This window comes from Wolffia australiana, chromosome 5, assembly GCF_029677425.1.
Source record: "Wolffia australiana isolate 7733 chromosome 5, ASM2967742v1".
NCBI lineage: Eukaryota > Viridiplantae > Streptophyta > Magnoliopsida > Alismatales > Araceae > Wolffia > Wolffia australiana.
The window spans coordinates 18,640,307-18,656,630 of NC_135839.1; the positions used below are offsets into that span (position 1 = coordinate 18,640,307).

General features: G+C 40.6%; 1 protein-coding gene and 1 long non-coding RNA gene across 2 annotated transcripts; both read left to right on the forward strand.

Moving 5' to 3' along the window:
* Window positions 1-3,598: 3,598 nt before the first annotated feature.
* On the forward strand, window positions 3,599-4,560 carry LOC144703194 (uncharacterized). The gene is made up of 3 exons (XR_013581493.1): window positions 3,599-3,727; window positions 3,793-3,842; window positions 3,930-4,560. It is a non-coding gene; the product is annotated as an uncharacterized LOC144703194 (long non-coding RNA).
* Window positions 4,561-9,528: 4,968 nt separating this feature from the next.
* LOC144703678 (uncharacterized) lies at window positions 9,529-10,923 on the forward strand. The gene is made up of 2 exons (XM_078575907.1): window positions 9,529-9,805; window positions 9,869-10,923. The coding sequence occupies exon 2, from the start codon at window positions 9,893-9,895 to the stop codon at window positions 10,790-10,792; it is 900 nt and encodes a 299-aa protein (XP_078432033.1). The 5' UTR covers window positions 9,529-9,805; window positions 9,869-9,892; the 3' UTR covers window positions 10,793-10,923.
* The last annotated feature ends 5,401 nt before the right edge of the window (window positions 10,924-16,324 follow it).

The window sequence follows — 16,324 nt, forward strand, 5'->3', positions numbered from 1 at the left end:
CCGAGGGGACCAACTAAATAGGCCACCACCATTCCAGGGTCTCCGAAATAGGTAAACGCGTTTTAGGTTTTGTTAATGTTCTTCTCTTTCCGTTTTAGGTTTATGTTTTGTTCATGGTCGTCATCATACTGATGGGAGACAATGTCAGATCCTGATTTCATTTTTATCATCCAGAAATGCCCAGCCTATTTTCATTCGCCCCTGTCTTCATTAGTGATGATCAAATGCTCGCCATAATGTTCTTGAAATCTCCCTCGAGTTTATTCTTGTTTAGGGTTATACCCTTGCATCACACCTCACCTTTAAGCATTTAAAGCAAGTTGATGTGAAAGACAGTTTCTCAGATATAGCACTGAAATCTGTGATCGAGGTTTGAATATTAATGTTTTTCCTTCCTACTTTTGACGATGTAAGTTAGTTCATGCCAACTCCATTTCATATTAATTTACAACCCATTAGATTTATTGCCTAGCAGAATGGTTCGCACTTCCTTATGATTAAGAGTTAAAGATAAAAAATTTATTTCATTTGAAGATAAATTTGACAGTTTTGACTGCAAGAAAATGTCTAATGAACATTCGTGATTTCATCCTTGACACAAGAAACGATTCATCTTCCCATTTATGCTCTCACATCAGTCTTTGCAAAATTTAGATTTCATCTTGGTGTTACTTTGAATTTGATCGATGGCTCCAGATTTCTCTTTTGTGGGCTTGGAGGGAAATCAAGGCTCTGATAATGAAGGCACCAGACTTCTTTACGTCACCAAAATCCAATGTCAATACTTGTTGTCTCAGAAAAACTGATATTTTTCTTTCTCGTTAATCCTTATCGGACATAATACTTTTGCTATCAGATTTGCCATATTGGTTAATTTAGTGGTGGAAGAGTTCCTCTGAAGTATGATTACGTAAATCCTTTTATAATACAAGATATCGGTTACTTTGAATGTGTAAGTTTTTTCATAGATTTGCTTTATAGATTCCACATTTCTCACGTGGTTTTGATGCGGATTCTTTTAATTGCAATAAGGGATAAGGCAGCAGACTCATTGCCCCTATACGTCAACACTTTTATAATCTCTTACTTAATGTTTACAACATCAAACCCAAATAGTGTACAAACGTATCAACCCCTCATTGACCCAAAACCTTGGCAAATATATCATCTATTTGATGATGGGCTCAAAAATGTTGCATGTTAATCACTATGGCATTTTCATATTTTCAGAATGAGTAATGATTGATCTCCCTGTGATTTATTCTTCCATGAAACACAGGATTCTTGGCCATGGAAATGGTTGACCTGTAATCACGCAAAGAATAAAAATCTCCATCCTCATAAATGCCAAGATCTTTCAAGACTTTATTGACCCATATCTGATGTTAAGTTTCACTTGCTGCAGCCAAAAACTCAGTTTCCGAAGAAAATAGTACAACTGTCCCCTTCTCTCTTTCGGCTCTGTTAAAGATATGTTGAGCCAATAATTAAACATAATCTTTTGTATTTTTTCTTCATTTCTTTCTACTGTCCATTCATCATCCACATAACAATTCAACTGAGGAATAGGCAACCCAGCATAGAATAACACACATTCTTTGCCTCCACAATTATTTTCACGGCTACAAAGTGCTGAGTAGAAGGATAACACGGATACCTCGACACCATACTCATTCATTTAAAATATTTGGTATTATATTTTTCAAATAGTTTAGGCTCCCACCATGCCTCTACACCCGTTAGTCCTTATTGTCTGCGTCGTTTTAATTTTCTGATCTCATTTGCAGAGATACCCAACAGTTGATACTTGATAGGAGGATTCATAAACATGATGTCATGCACATATGTGAACAATAACATTATCACGTAGATGTTACATGCCAATTAAAAACTTGTTATTAGGATCATTTGAATTACCAATATTATTTATTCAATGTTAATGTTACTCAACATCCACTCTTACTAACAAAAAATACTATAAACATTTTTTCCAGAGAATTAATATTAATTATGCAAATTCAGTGCAATTCTGTCGCAGCGTGCAATTTTTTACTCCATGTGCGAGTTTTGTTCTCTTTGTGCAAATTTTGTTCGGATTGTGCGAATTGTTCTATCTGAGCGAATTGTTCTAATTGTGCAAAATCTCAGAACTGTACAAATTTTGTTCGGATTGTGTGAATTGTTCGAACATCTGTCCTAATTTTTGCACAAAAAAATAACAGAACAATGAACAAACCCCTGTGTGGCTCTTTTGTGCAAACTTTTTTTCGTTTTAAACGAACAAAATAGAACGACCATGTCTACTTACGAGTGCCCAAGTCAACTCAAGAAGTCAGCAGATATGATAGGATATTGAGATGAGCTTATCCACCCTTGGTATTAGAAAAGATTGTTACAAGGAAGAATATGCGTATAATTCCTAGTTGGTTTGGCGAAAATATTAGAAAATATTTTTTTCATTATTCATGTTACAAAGAAGCAATGACTAGAATTATGAATTTTTTTTGATATTTAGCCATGTTCTAAGTCAGTTGGGAGCCTCAAGAAGATGGACTGTTTGTACATGATAACAGATGATGGTAAAGGTTCCATGAGAAAGTTAATATACTCATATATTTCTTTTTCTTATATCCTTTTGCAATAGAGCAACCTTAATGTCCTATGTTCTCTTTTCTTTCTTCTATTGGTCAACCCTTTACATTCTTGAGTGATTTTAGTTCAATCTTGTTGAATAGAATCTCATTCATGTTAAGATTGACAATGATTTTGAATATAAGACATGAAAGAATCGAATGATGATTTCACTGCCAATTTAAACAAGAAGCATTCTCCAATCAAATGTCACATCTTAGTCCAGTAAATGGTTCTTCTACACATCTTCATGTGTTGGTGATCCCTGGACCATGTGTTCCTTTGATGATGTATATTTTTAAGTCCTATGCAACTTGTCAACCAGCTCCGTCATATTGTATCTCATGGCCTGAGGTTCTATGTCTTCACACTTCTTTAATTGCTAATAGGTCATTAAGGATGTGAAATATTGACCTATGTCAGAGCAAACTCTTCACTTCTGAATCTTTACTGATGACATCTTCATAAATTAATCTCTTGATTAGCCACAGCATGTCCATGTAATGTCCACAAATTGTCATTTTATTTTTTTAACATTTGAAACTCCATGATGATAATGGCCATCAGCTTGGGAAGTGTTCATATCCCTCATCTTTATTGTCCATGCTTTTCCCATATGTATCATTCATTGTTCTCTTCCAGATATTGGTCCCTTCATTATGTAATACTTATAGGGATAGGAGCCATACGAAAATTAAAAATAGGAAATATCCCAAATAATTGTATGTACTGATATTGGCTTTTGTTTATATCTTGTCATTATCCTGCCTTTATATCTCTATTTCCTGGTTTGTCTATCCATGCTTCCCAATATGTCAATAAAATATTATTACTGCAGAAACTCACTGACATCACACGGATGGCACAAAAGTTGAAGATTCTTAAAACGCAGATATTTATTGTTCTTCTCCCACTAATCAATGGCCTGAGGGGCAGCCGCCACTCTTGTCTTGTTAAGTCCGATTCTTTGTCTGAAAATCGGTTTTCTGTACGCTCTCTACCTCAATCTCTCTCTCTCTCTTAATTTATTTGTCAGAAGGCATCTCCCAAATGCCAAAATTCTAACTGTCTGGATTTTTCTGAGCCGTGCGGATCTGTAAGGACTTCGACTCAACCCTTCTTATCTACAGAATTTCTCATAGTTTCTACGTCTGCACCCAGCACCAGAACACGGCATCTCCTAGAGGCAGAAAGGAGATGCATTTTGAGAGGTACGTAACTTCGTCTTGGATTATCAGTCTTGATTTTTCTCGTTAGTGAGAGACCAGTGGGTAACTCGGGATATCGGAAATCCCCAGTTCTGGGTCATCCCATCTTCGGGGGAAAAACTCGAGTAACTCGAGTAACTCGACTTGTTCATAAGGGGAGCACGCAGCGAGCCCTCCACGACGAGAACCAATTGCTCAACCCGTCGACTGGTGCCATGGTCCCCGTCGACAGCGGTGGTGCCAACGGCAACTGGGCAGCTGCCAATTTCCCCTCACCAGGAATAGATCCGCAACGTATAACAGATGAGACAGTTTCAGAGAGAGAGAGAGAGAGAGAGAGAGAGAGAGAGAGAGAGAGAGAGAGAGAGAGAGAGAGAGAGAGAGAGAGAGAGAGAGAGAGAGAGAGAGAATAAGATTACTCTGGTCTGGTCCCGGAGGATCATATCTCAATGATTGTGACGGGGAGAACAAGTGATGGCAATTCCTGGGTCCACCCAAGTTGATCTAGTCATCTTTGTCCCGGCTCCGCCGCCGATGAGGTATCTGCTGGCAACCGCTTAGACTGTCTTTTATCGGCTCAAGATTATGCCACCAGTCACGGTAAATTTCTCTCTGTCCTTCTCCCTCTCTTTCTCCCCCTCTCTCGAGTTCACTCTCTCTCTCTAACTCTCTCTTCTCTCTTTGTCCCTTTCCCACTCTCTTTCACTCTCCCTTTCCCTCTCTCTGCCCCTTCTCTCTCTCTCTGTGTTCCTTTCCCTCTCTCTCTCCCTCTTCCTTTCCCTTTCTCAGTCCCTTCCCTTTCTCAGTCCCTTCCCTTTCTCAGTCCCTTCCCTTTCTCAGTCCCTTCCCTCGCGCTTTTCCTTTCCCTCTCTCTCTCTCTCCAACTTTCCCTCTCTCTTTTCCTTTCACTCTCTCTCTCCCCTGCCTTTCCCTCTCTCTGCCCCTTCTCTCTCTCTCTGTGTTCCTTTCCCTCTCTCTCTCCCTCTTCCTTTCCCTTTCTCAGTCCCTTCCCTTTCTCAGTCCCTTCCCTTTCTCAGTCCCTTCCCTCGCGCTTTTCCTTTCCCTCTCTCTCTCTCTCCAACTTTCCCTCTCTCTTTTCCTTTCACTCTCTCTCTCCCCTGCCTTTCCCTCTCTAAGTCCCTTCCCTCTCTCTTTTCCTTTCACTCTCTCTCTCTCTCCCTCTCTCCGTCCCTTCCCTCTCTCTCTCCCTTTCTCTCTCTCTCTCCCTCCCTCTCTCAGTCCCTTCCCTCTCTCTTTTCCTTTCACTCTCTCTCTCTCTCCCTCTCTCAGTCCCTTCCCTCTCTCTTTTCCTTTCACTCTCTCTCTCTCTCTCCCTCTCTCAGTCCCTTCCCTCTCTTTTCCTTTTACTCTCTCTCTCTCTCTCAGTCCCTTCCCTCTCTCTTTTCCTTTCACTCTCTCTCTCTCCCCTGCCTTTCCCTCTCTCAGTCCCTTCTCTCTCTCTTTTCCGTTCACTCTCTCTCTCTCTCCCCTGCCTTTCCCTTCCCTCTCTCTTTTCTTTTCATTCTCTCTCTCTCTTTCCCTTCCCCTCTCTCTGTCCTTTCCCTCTCTCTCTCTCTCTCCCTCTCCCTTTCCCTCTCTCTCTCTCACTCTCTCTCTCTCTTTCTCTCTCTCCTGTCCCTTCCCCCTCTCTCTCTCTTCTCTCTCTCTGTCATTTCCCTCTCTCTGTCCCTTCCCTCTCTCTCTCTCTTCTCTCTCTCTGTCATTTCCCTCTCTATGTCCCTTCCCTCTCTCTCTCTTCTCTCTCTCTGTCATTTCCCTCTCTCTGTCCCTTCCCTCTCTCTCTCTTCTCTCTCTGTCATTTCCCTCTCTCTGTCCCTTCCCTCTCTCTCTCTTCGCTCTCTCTGTCATTTCCCTCTCTCTGTCCCTTCCCTCTCACTGTCCCTTCCCTCTCTCTGTCCTTCCCCTCTCTCTCTCTCCCCCTCTCCCTCTCTCTCTCTCTCTCTCTCTCTCTCTCTCTGTCTCTCTCTCTCTCTCTCTCTCTCTCTCTCTCTCTCTCTCTCTCTCTCTCTCTCTCTCTCTCTCTCTCTCTCTCTCTCTCTCTCTCTCTCTCTCTCTCTCTCTCTCTCTCTCTCTCTCTCTCTCTCTCTCTCTCTCTCTCTCTCTCTCTCTCTCTCTCTCTCTCTCTGTCTCTCTCTCTCTCTCTCTCTCTCTCTCTCTCTCTCTCTCTCTCTCTCTCTCTCTCTCTCTCTCTCTCTCTCTCTCTCTCTCTCTCTCTCTCTCTCTCTCTCTCTCTCTCTCTCTCTCTCTCTCTGTCTCTCTCTGTCTCTGTCTCTGTCTCTCTCTCTCTGTCTCTCTCTCTCTCTCTCTCTCTCTCTCTCTCTCTCTCTCTCTCTCTCTCTCTCTCTCTCTCTCTCTCTCTCTCTCTCTCTCTCTCTCTCTCTCTCTCTCTCTCTCTCTCTCTCTCTCTCTCTCTCCCTCCCTCTCTCTCTCTCTCTCTCTCTCTCTCTCTCTCTCTCTCTCTCTCTCTCTCTCTCCTTCTCCCTTTCCCTCTGTCTTTTCCCCCTCTCTCTGTCTCTCTCTCTCCCTATCTCTCTCTATGTCCCTTTCCCTCTCTCTCTCTATGTCCTTCTCCCTCTCTATATCCCTTTCCCTCTCTATTTTCCTTTCCCTCTCTGTGTCCCTTTCCCTCTCTCCCTCCCTCTATGTCCTTCTCCCTCTCTATATCCCTTTCCCTCCCTATTTTCCTTTCCCTCTCTGTGTCCCTTTCCCACTCTATTTCCCTCTCCCTCTCTCATTTTGTCCATCTCCCCCTCTCTGTCCCTCTCCCTCTCTTTGTCACTCTCCCTCTCTCTCTCTCTATTAGTCTTTCTCCAGTTATTGCTATCCCCCATTCTATTTTTATATTTATCTCAAGTATTCCATATTATCTCTACTTTTATCCTGAATTATGTTTCTCTCCACTGCTCAAAATTAGTCAATATCTTCTCACTCCCTCTTATTTGCATACTCTCCAAATTTATCTCTCTCTGTCCCTTTTTCTCTCCCTCTCTTCCCTCTCTCTCTGTCCCTTTCTCTCTCCTTCTCTGTCCCTCTCCACCTCTCTCCTTCTCTGTCCCTATCTCTCTCTGTGTCCCTCTCCCCCTCTCTCTCCTTCTTTGTCCCTCTCTCTCTATCCCTCTCCCCCTCTCTCTCCCTCTCTCTCACTATCCCTCTCCCCCTCTCTCCCTCTCCCTCTCTCTCTCTGTCCCTCTCCTCCTCTCTCTCCCTCTCTGTCCCTCTCCCCCACTCTCTCTGTCCCTCTCCCTCTCCCCCTCTCTCTGTCCTCTCTCTCTCTCCCCCTCTCTCTCCCTCCCTCTCCCTCTCCCCCTCTCTCTCTGTCCCTCTCTCCCTCTCTCTCTGTCCTTTCTCTCTCTCTCCCCTCTCTCTCTCCTCGCCCTCTCCCCCTCTCTCTCTCTGTGTCCCTTTCTTTCTGTCCCTCTCCCCCTCTCTATGTGTCCCTTTCTCGCTGTGGCTCTCCTCCTCTCTCTCTGTGTCCCTCTCCCTTTATCTCTCTCTCTCTCTCTCTCTCTCTCTCTCTCTCTCTCTCTCTCTCTCTCTCTCTCTCTCTCTCTCTTTACTGTTCTCTCTCCAGTCATGATATCCGCTTCTCAATTTATTATTTATTCTTGCTCCATATATGATAAGCACTTTCTTTTTATTCATCTTCGCCCGAACTCTTTCCCCTCTGTCCCTCTATTTTTTATCCGTTTTATGCATTTTAGGATCTAATATGAGGGTTAACAGATATATAATGGTAAATAAATATTTTTTACTTGGCTAAACATACCAATTAAGTGGTTTCTATGAAGCTTAGGATTAATGTGTTATTCGTAGTGGGATGGTGCAATTATGTGCATAAATTAGGTCAGTTACAAACACTGTTATGGTAATTTTGTAATTTGAAAAACCTATATATTTAAAGGATCGTGGTAATTGCACCATATAATACGTGGGACCCTCAAGCCTCCCAACATACAACTTGCTTGTTTATTTTGAAATAGAGAAAGAGAGAGAGCCGATGACATATTATAAGGGGGAATACTACGTATCAGCATGAACTCCCGTTTTTGTCAGCCAGGCAGCATGAACTTTCATACTTGTTCAAAAAATAGCACGAACCAATAAGAAAATGCCAAGTGGCATCTTCTTATTTTTTTTTGTCAACGATGGTCAAGTGCTGACGTGGTAGCCAGGTGGATTCCACGGTGGCATCCACATCTCCGGCCGCCGACAGCACCCGTCTCCGGCCGATGCTTCTTCTTCTTCTTATTCTTCTTCTTCTACTACTTCTTCTTCTCCTCTCCTTTTTCTTCTTCTTCTTTTTCTTCTTCTTCTTCTTCTCCTCTTCGTCCTTCTTCTCTGCGGTTTGACATTTGTAGACGCCATTATCAAAAGAGAGGAAGCGTCGGCGGCCGGAGACGCGCGGCGGCGTCGGCGGCCAGAGACGCGCGGCGTCGGCGGTCGTAGACGGGCGCCGTCGGCGGCCAGAGATGTGGATGCCACCGTGGAGTCCACCTGGCTACCACGGTGGAATCCACCTGGCTACCACGTCAGCACTTGACAATCGCTGAAAAAAAAAATAAGAAGACGCCACTTGGCGTCTTCTTATTGGTTCATGCTATTTTTTGAACAAGTATGAAAGTTCGTGCTGCCTGGCTGACAAAAACGGGAGTTCATGCTGATACGTAGTATTCCCCCTTATAAGAATTTGGCTGCAAGTCATTATTCAGACGTAGATAAAAAAGCAGAGTGAGCAATAATGACCCTCTTTAAGATATCTCTTCAACTTGACGGCAGGGAATAATAGGTCAGAAAGAATGAAAGATGTGCAAAGCCTGGAGAATCACTCGCCATTCGCAACTAAAATGAGACGATCCCTCAACCTCTGTGGGTTTCTCTGAATGCAAGATGCCACCTGAGTTGTCATTTGTCAATCGGAAGAGAGAACACAAACTCATGCGAAACGTTCACTTTACGCGGCGATTGGACCCGAGCAGCTGAGAGAGAGAGAGAGAGAGAGAGAGAGAGAGAGAGAGAAACTACAACTTAACGTTTGATCATGACCGAGATCAAGACTTGGCCGTACTCGTTTGCATGGTCAGAAGAAGAACAATACTGGAGCCGTGAGAGAGATCCGTCAGGGCACTGCAGAACTGCCAAGGCAGACCCGGCATAGCCTGCACTGCGGATTCGTCTAGGCTCGTGTCCATCAAGGCATCAACTCGGTTTTTCACTGCCAAATTCTTCAGTTCTCCTTCTCCGCACCCGCGTCACTTCTCAAAAAAATAGAATGAGACTTATCCGCCATTAAATCGAGTGTCGTTTCCCATGGCAGATTGCGTGGATGGATATGGCCTGACTCCATCTCGGGGATAGAGATCTCGCCAGCTTCTCCCCAAGGCCATTAAAGAAGATGGTCCCCGGACCGGGTCAGCTGTCTGGACAGAGGTTCGATCTATTGTCGCTCGGAGAGAGCCTTACGTGGTCCTCAACGGCTACGGCCAGTGGGTTGGCAAACAAGTTATCCGAGCTCTAAGTTCGCCTTCTCTCTGGTGACAGTTGGCAAAAGAAACCAAGAGAGGACGTAAGCCTTTTCCTAAATTTATTTTATTAGACATCAGTCCAGAATCTGCCTACTCGCCGTAGGATTCATTCTCTACCCTACTGATTATAAAGCCATGCTATTTGATAGAACCTTGTGCCTTTTGCAGTCATCAACATACAAACACATAGAGAGAGAGGGGCATCGGGGTGCAAATTCCAGGAGAACGGTTGGGTTATTCAATTCGTCCAATCGAAACAAGCGATGGGTGCTCAGATCCCTAAGCATATCCCCCTATTCGTCGCATGAGGAGAGTCGAATTTGACCCTGGTTTTAGGTTGGCTTTTTTGTACTTGAGTGCAAAGTCCCAACCTTTCTCGCCCACGATCTCTATTTTTCAGGGGAGCCGAGATAGCAATACAAGGTAACAAACGCATCTTCTTCGTCCTGAACTGCTCCCACGTCACTTGTCTTTTGGTTCGTTAAGTATCCACAGGCACAGCAATCGGATATGGATGGCTTTGGCAGTGATTGCTCGCGGGTCATGGATTGCGGGGCGAACTTGTCTGAGAAAGTATGCGAGCATTTTCTCTATTCCTGCTCTAACCACGCAGATTTTGGTCTCATCGAGGCCTCCTTCGGATCCACGGAACCAATTAAAGATGAGCTTCCGTTCTCTCCATCACAAGACACAGCTATCAGGATATCCTCGATTCTTGGTTCTTCTTTTTCTTCCTACATTAACACTGCACCTTATCCGATGGACGCTCTTCTCTGCAATCAATTCCATGAGAGAGCTCACGGAGGATATATCTTCCCCAGCGAGAGCTCTGATGGGACCGCTTCTCCCCCCGAGTTCGATAACTCTGGAATGCTTTGCTCGTATTACTGTTCGAGCCCAATGGTTCGTCTTTCAAGGCGGAGATCGAAGAGGAATCAGATCGAAAGAGGAAGAGGAAGAGGAAGAGGAGTCGCCCTTGAGAACAACGCGGAAGCCAAGGTGCAGGCGAAGGAGATGATCTACAGGGCAGCGGCGATGAGGCCAGTCAGCGCTGGGGGTTTTAAAGCCGTGGGGAAGGCCAGAAGGAAGAAGGTAAGGACTTCAGACGACCCTCAAACCGTTGTAGCGCGGCAAAGAAGGGAGAGGATTAGCGAGAGGCTGAGAATGCTGAGAAGTCTTGTTCCTGGCGGCAGTAGGATGGACACAGCTTCCATGCTTGAAGAGGCTGCCAACTATGTCAAGTTCCTCAAGTCCGAAATCAATGCTTTAGAAGCCCGAGACCAAGGTTTTGGCTACGTGGGGTGCATTAATCTGTCTTCGTCGTCTCATAAGCTTTCTTCTCCGTTCCCTGAATCTTGTGCCGAGTTGCCGATTTATGCACCTGGTCTCCCTCAGTTTCGATGTAACTGAAAGCCTCTTCCTTTATTCCTAAATTCGCAATCTTTTCCCCCTAAAAGTCCCAAAAATATATTAATTCATCGCTATGATTTATGCGAGATCTGGGACTGCATCATGGATTCATAATCATGGTTTTCGACTTATTTGAATTCCTTCTTGCTTCCAGCGTTACTTCTTCCATTGTTATTTCTGAAGAAGAGTCAGCAACCCTCAAAAGCCAGAACAGTATAATAGGACTATTAATAAAGACTACCTAGTAAAAACTGAATGCGTCCCCCATAAACTCAGTCATAGGATTCAATATAGGATTAAACATAGGATAGGGTAAAACATAGACAGGAACTAACTGACACCATTACTCTTGTTATTAATGTAAACATATGTGGTCGGCAACCCAATAACACATTCCATATCTTGTTCCATGTTCATTAATATCTTCTAGAGCATGAGATGTACCTTGGCACCCCACGAGTTGGAGACTCAGCCTATCGATTAGGTTGAATCAATCCGATGTTAATTAATCTATATGATGATATAGTTTGAATGGCTGATAACACACTATATTAATAGGTTACTATGACGTTATTTACATATTTATTCACATTAAAATAGTTATTTATGTGTATTATAAAACTTAAATTGATTAAATCCATTTCTAGAATGAGACTTTTAATTATGCAAATTTTAAGTATTTTTTGGGATTGTTTTACCACAAATTATGAAAAATAATAATTTTTCAATCGTAATATAAATTTTCCTGAATGTTTTGACATTTTACTCATCAATATATGATTTTTCTAATTTGGAATGCATATGTGTTTTTCTCTTTATATTTATATTTAATTTTATATGAATTATTACGGAAATGTTAGATTTTCTTTCATAGTGCTACATATCAGCATTCGAATTGTCTAGCGGTAGCCAATTAGCCACTACAGTTAATGATTGGCGACAGCCAATCATCAAACCTCATTACTTATTGACATCTTCCAACCATTAAAAGCAATCCATTATGGCATCATAAATGACTCTCTTTCCTATTTTTAATGACAAGATGACCTGGCTGAATAAAAAAACATGTCCACTTTTTTTGCAATAAATGTGCGCATGGATCGAGGCTATTGAATCATTAAAAAAGAATTTATTAAAGCCTCTAACTAATCAAAAATAGGGGCGCAACAATGCATCATGAGATATGTGGCATGGGTGTATCATCATTTCATTCTGCTTATTTAAAAAATGTGCTGACATGGTTAATAACTTGCAAATTAACATGATTAATTAATGAATTTTACATTATATTTATGTGTTTTAATGACTATATCTGCATGTTATCATATTAAAATAAAGATAAATCACTTACACTTTCATTTTATTATTATTTCTGATTTTTGATCATTTATTACATGGAATTTGACCTCATTTTAGTAAAGAAATATTTTTTGCAGGGCCTTAAATATTTGGCTAAAGGTTGGTAAGGGCTATTCAAATTTTTCTGGAATTTTTCCATATTTTTATATAATTTTTCGACCTCTATATAGCCAAGAAATGATTTTATATATTTAAATAATACATATTTAATTTATTTGGCATTTTATAATGTATTTATATATATATACTAAAGGGCATCCACGTCATTCGCCCAAAATTTGGGCGAATGATTGGATGATTATTATCAAATAATAAGGAGAGAGAAAAAAAATCGATTGAATATATATAAAGCCACCGACATGCACGTGCGTTAAGCACCGTGCATGCGGCGTCGAGTTGCCCCATGCATTTAATGCACGCGGCAACCGACAAGCACGTGCAAACAGTCTTTTTTTTATTATTCATGTATGCGGCGTCGATTCGCCGTGTGCATTAAAATGCACGCGGAAATCAACGCCGCATTTTTTTTAAAAAAAAGAGAGCTTTAGATAACGGTAAGCTTACCTCCATTCTTTATTATATTTTTTAGAATGACGCAGTCAAACCTTGCGGCTTGAGTTGTCGTTTTTGTGTTTTTTTAAGAAAAATAAAAGAAAAGGAGCGACGTGGCTTCTTTATAGCCACTCAAAGAGGCCAATCACCTTCCAATGATTACGGCCGTTTGAAGCGCGCAAACACATGTCGACATGCGATCCAAGGGCGGCGAAAACAAGGAAGAAGAGGCTCAGCCAATCAGAAAAATCGGTTTTTTTAGATAATAAAACGATCCAACGGCCTAGATTTATCCTCACTAAAACCTTGATAACTTGAGATCTAGACGTGCAATTGGGCTGAAATTTTGAGGGTAGGTTCGTATTTTCCCCCTTTAAATGGAGGTCTGGAAATGGGCGAAAATCACTTTTGGAGGCTCTCCCCAAGCATTTGGCCAGGAAGGACACAGGAGGGGTTCTTGAAGTTGACAGATCTTGCTTTTGCACTCAAGTTTGTAAGTTTCTGATTTGTATTTCAATCATCTTCTTGAACGATTCTAAAACGCCAAGGTATGGGCGAAATGTACATGCCCTAGAAGTTTGTTTTGAATGGAATTAGCACTTCATTTTGATTCTGATTCAAGATCTGGTTTTTATCCTTAATTCTACATCAATTTAGAACATTTCTGCTTCATTAGATTTTTAATTTAGGGTTGGATTTCATCATTTCCCCAAATTCTTTACTTTCTCTCTCTAGATTAATTTATCTAGTTTCTCTCTCTAGATTTTGATTTTTATTGTTTAGGAATTTAATTTAATATATTAAAAATCTAAAAATAAAATTTGATTCAAAAATTCATCCATCTTGAAGTCCAATTTAAAAATCCCTTTCTTGACTATTTAATTCCCCATTTTAATTCATAAAAATTGTCTTAAAATTTCATAATAATTGGGAAATTAATAATCCGAATTAATCTGATCTTAAAACTGAAATATTCGTATCTTGAGATTTCTGACCGAAATATTTAAAATCAAAATTAAGTCTTACTTGATTTTGATTAATTAAAAACATTATTAAGTATAATTAAAATCTATTAATTGAAAATTTATTTCATCTTTGAACTAATTCATTGAAATTGGATAAAAATTATTATTTGTTGCCTCCCTGTGGTTCGACCCCTTTCTTGCTCTATATTCTATATTTAGTGATTAAGGGAAATTATAAATTTTATTGTATAAGTCGAAACGTCAAATCAACGACAAAATTACGTGCATTTTTAGGCATATCAATGGTGCGCGTTGATTTTCAGCTACATCACACATCCCGCTCATATTTAATATTATTTCCTACTCTTGTTTGGCTTTCATTCATGATCCAACATCTACCACTCATGATAACACTCACCTTACTTGTATTAAATAGTTATTATCCCTATATCGACTGACTATTCATCTTATGGATACCTCATGTTAAATGTATCCTCTCGGCCCTCAAATTCTCATAGAGAAACCAATTTCCTCAAGATTCATTCCCAGTGGAGACAAATGTTCCCCTTCACCAATTACTCAAATTATGTTATGAGTAAAGGTTTGATCTATATTAATGATTAACTCAAATATTAATTCCATAAATTAACACCCTAAATTTGAGTTTATCAATGGTGGAATAAAGAAGTTATTGGTCATAGTGTCATTAAGTAGATTACACATGGCCTATAGCGCCATAATGAATGTAGGCTTGATGTCAAAATATACCTGAAAGTTTGGGGTTTTTTAAAATACCTCTTAATATAAATTGGGATGGCTCCTAAATGGAATCTTCTACTAAGGCAAAAACTGTTCGGCACTCTTCCCTCTCTTTCCTTCTCCTCATAGTTCCTCTCCATTCCTGTTGGGACTGGATGACATGGAATATAGTACTTGGAGTGTGAAAGAAGCTCATCAAGATGGAGGAGATTCGACACATCATGCATTGTGTGGGATACATATTGAGAAGGCAAATTGTGTTTAAACCATAATTTAAATTAGTAATCTCTGAATCATATATTTATTATCATCATTTCCCCTTTGTTCTCATCTTGCCTTGTCGTCACCTCTTTGCATCTTCCATTTCCTACTCTTGTTTTGGCTTTCTTCATTCATGATCCAATATCTACCACTCATGATAACACTCACCTTACTTGTATTAAATAGTTATTATCCCTATATCGGACTACCATATTCATCTTATGGATACCTCTTATGTTAAATGTATCCCTTCTCGTCCTCTCAAATTCCCCCTATAGAGAAACCAATTTCCCTAAGATTCATTCCCAGTGGAGACAAATGTTCCCCTTCACCAATTACTCAAATTATGTTATGAGTAAAGGTTTATACATTATTAATGATTAACTCAAATATTAACGACAAATTAACACCCTAAATTTGAGTTTATCAATGGTGAATAAAGGTTATTGGTCGTTAGTGTCATTAAGTAGATTGGTACATGGGCCTATAGCGTCATACGTAAATGGTATTTTGGATGTCAAAAGACATACCGAAAGTTTGGGGGTTTTTTTAAAAAATACCCTCTTAATATAAATTGGGGATGGCCCTAAATGGAATTTACCAAGGCAAAAACTGTTCGGCACTCTTCCCCTTCTTCTCCCTTCTCCCCATAGTTCCTCTCCATTCCTGTTGGGATCGGGATGACATGGAAATAGTAATGGAGCGTGAAAGAAGCTCATCAAGATGGAGGAGATTCGACACATCATGCATTGTGTGGATACATATTGAGGCTGCAAAATTAAAAAGTTACAGAATTTTTAATCAAATTTCCAAGGAATCACAGATGTGATCCATGCCCATGTGATTTGATTCATGGTTTTAGTGATATTGTTTCCTCTATTCTCTCTTTTATTATTGTTCTTCTTGCTTCCCTTTTTCTCATAGAATATCTAGACATGTCTCTCCCTCTCTCTCTGTGAAATGATGGATCTGAATTTACTAACTATATCAGATCTACTTGACATTCACTTTGGAGATTGTTATTACATGGCATCATCATCTTTGGTATCCCAAAAATTGAAATGTTACTAATAATGGTATCAGTTATGGTATTTTTTAGGATAAAAGGGCATTATTATGGAAAAAATTGGTCTTCAAATGATGGCAGATAGTCATATTACTAAGAGAACAAAGATACCATCAAAAATAGTGATAAAAATACCAGTGTGATTATCGTTAATGTTTAAAGATAATGCAGAACGGTGGGAGGCATGAAGTAGGCAGTTGATATGTTAATGGATATATATGATTTGGTTCAGTATATTGAAAAAATTTATCTTCCTATATATGTTTCAGTTTCTCATGGAATACATAATTGAGACTCCAATATTCAAGATTTGGTGAAAATTCAATACCCACCGTTTTGGTTTTCTTCTTTCTGTTTAGTTCTAGAGGCCTTGATATGGATGAACAAATCAAACCGTTCCATAGCGGAAGACACATAACAGAATCAAACGGCATCGGAGAAAATCATTAAAACAAAGTACCTTTGCACGGATCACATCCAAGATTTCTTGGATCCCAAAGCGAGACAAGTCGACCTGCTCAATTGTGCAGCCTCTAGATGAATCCTTGCGATCTTCGACACGTCGTATCT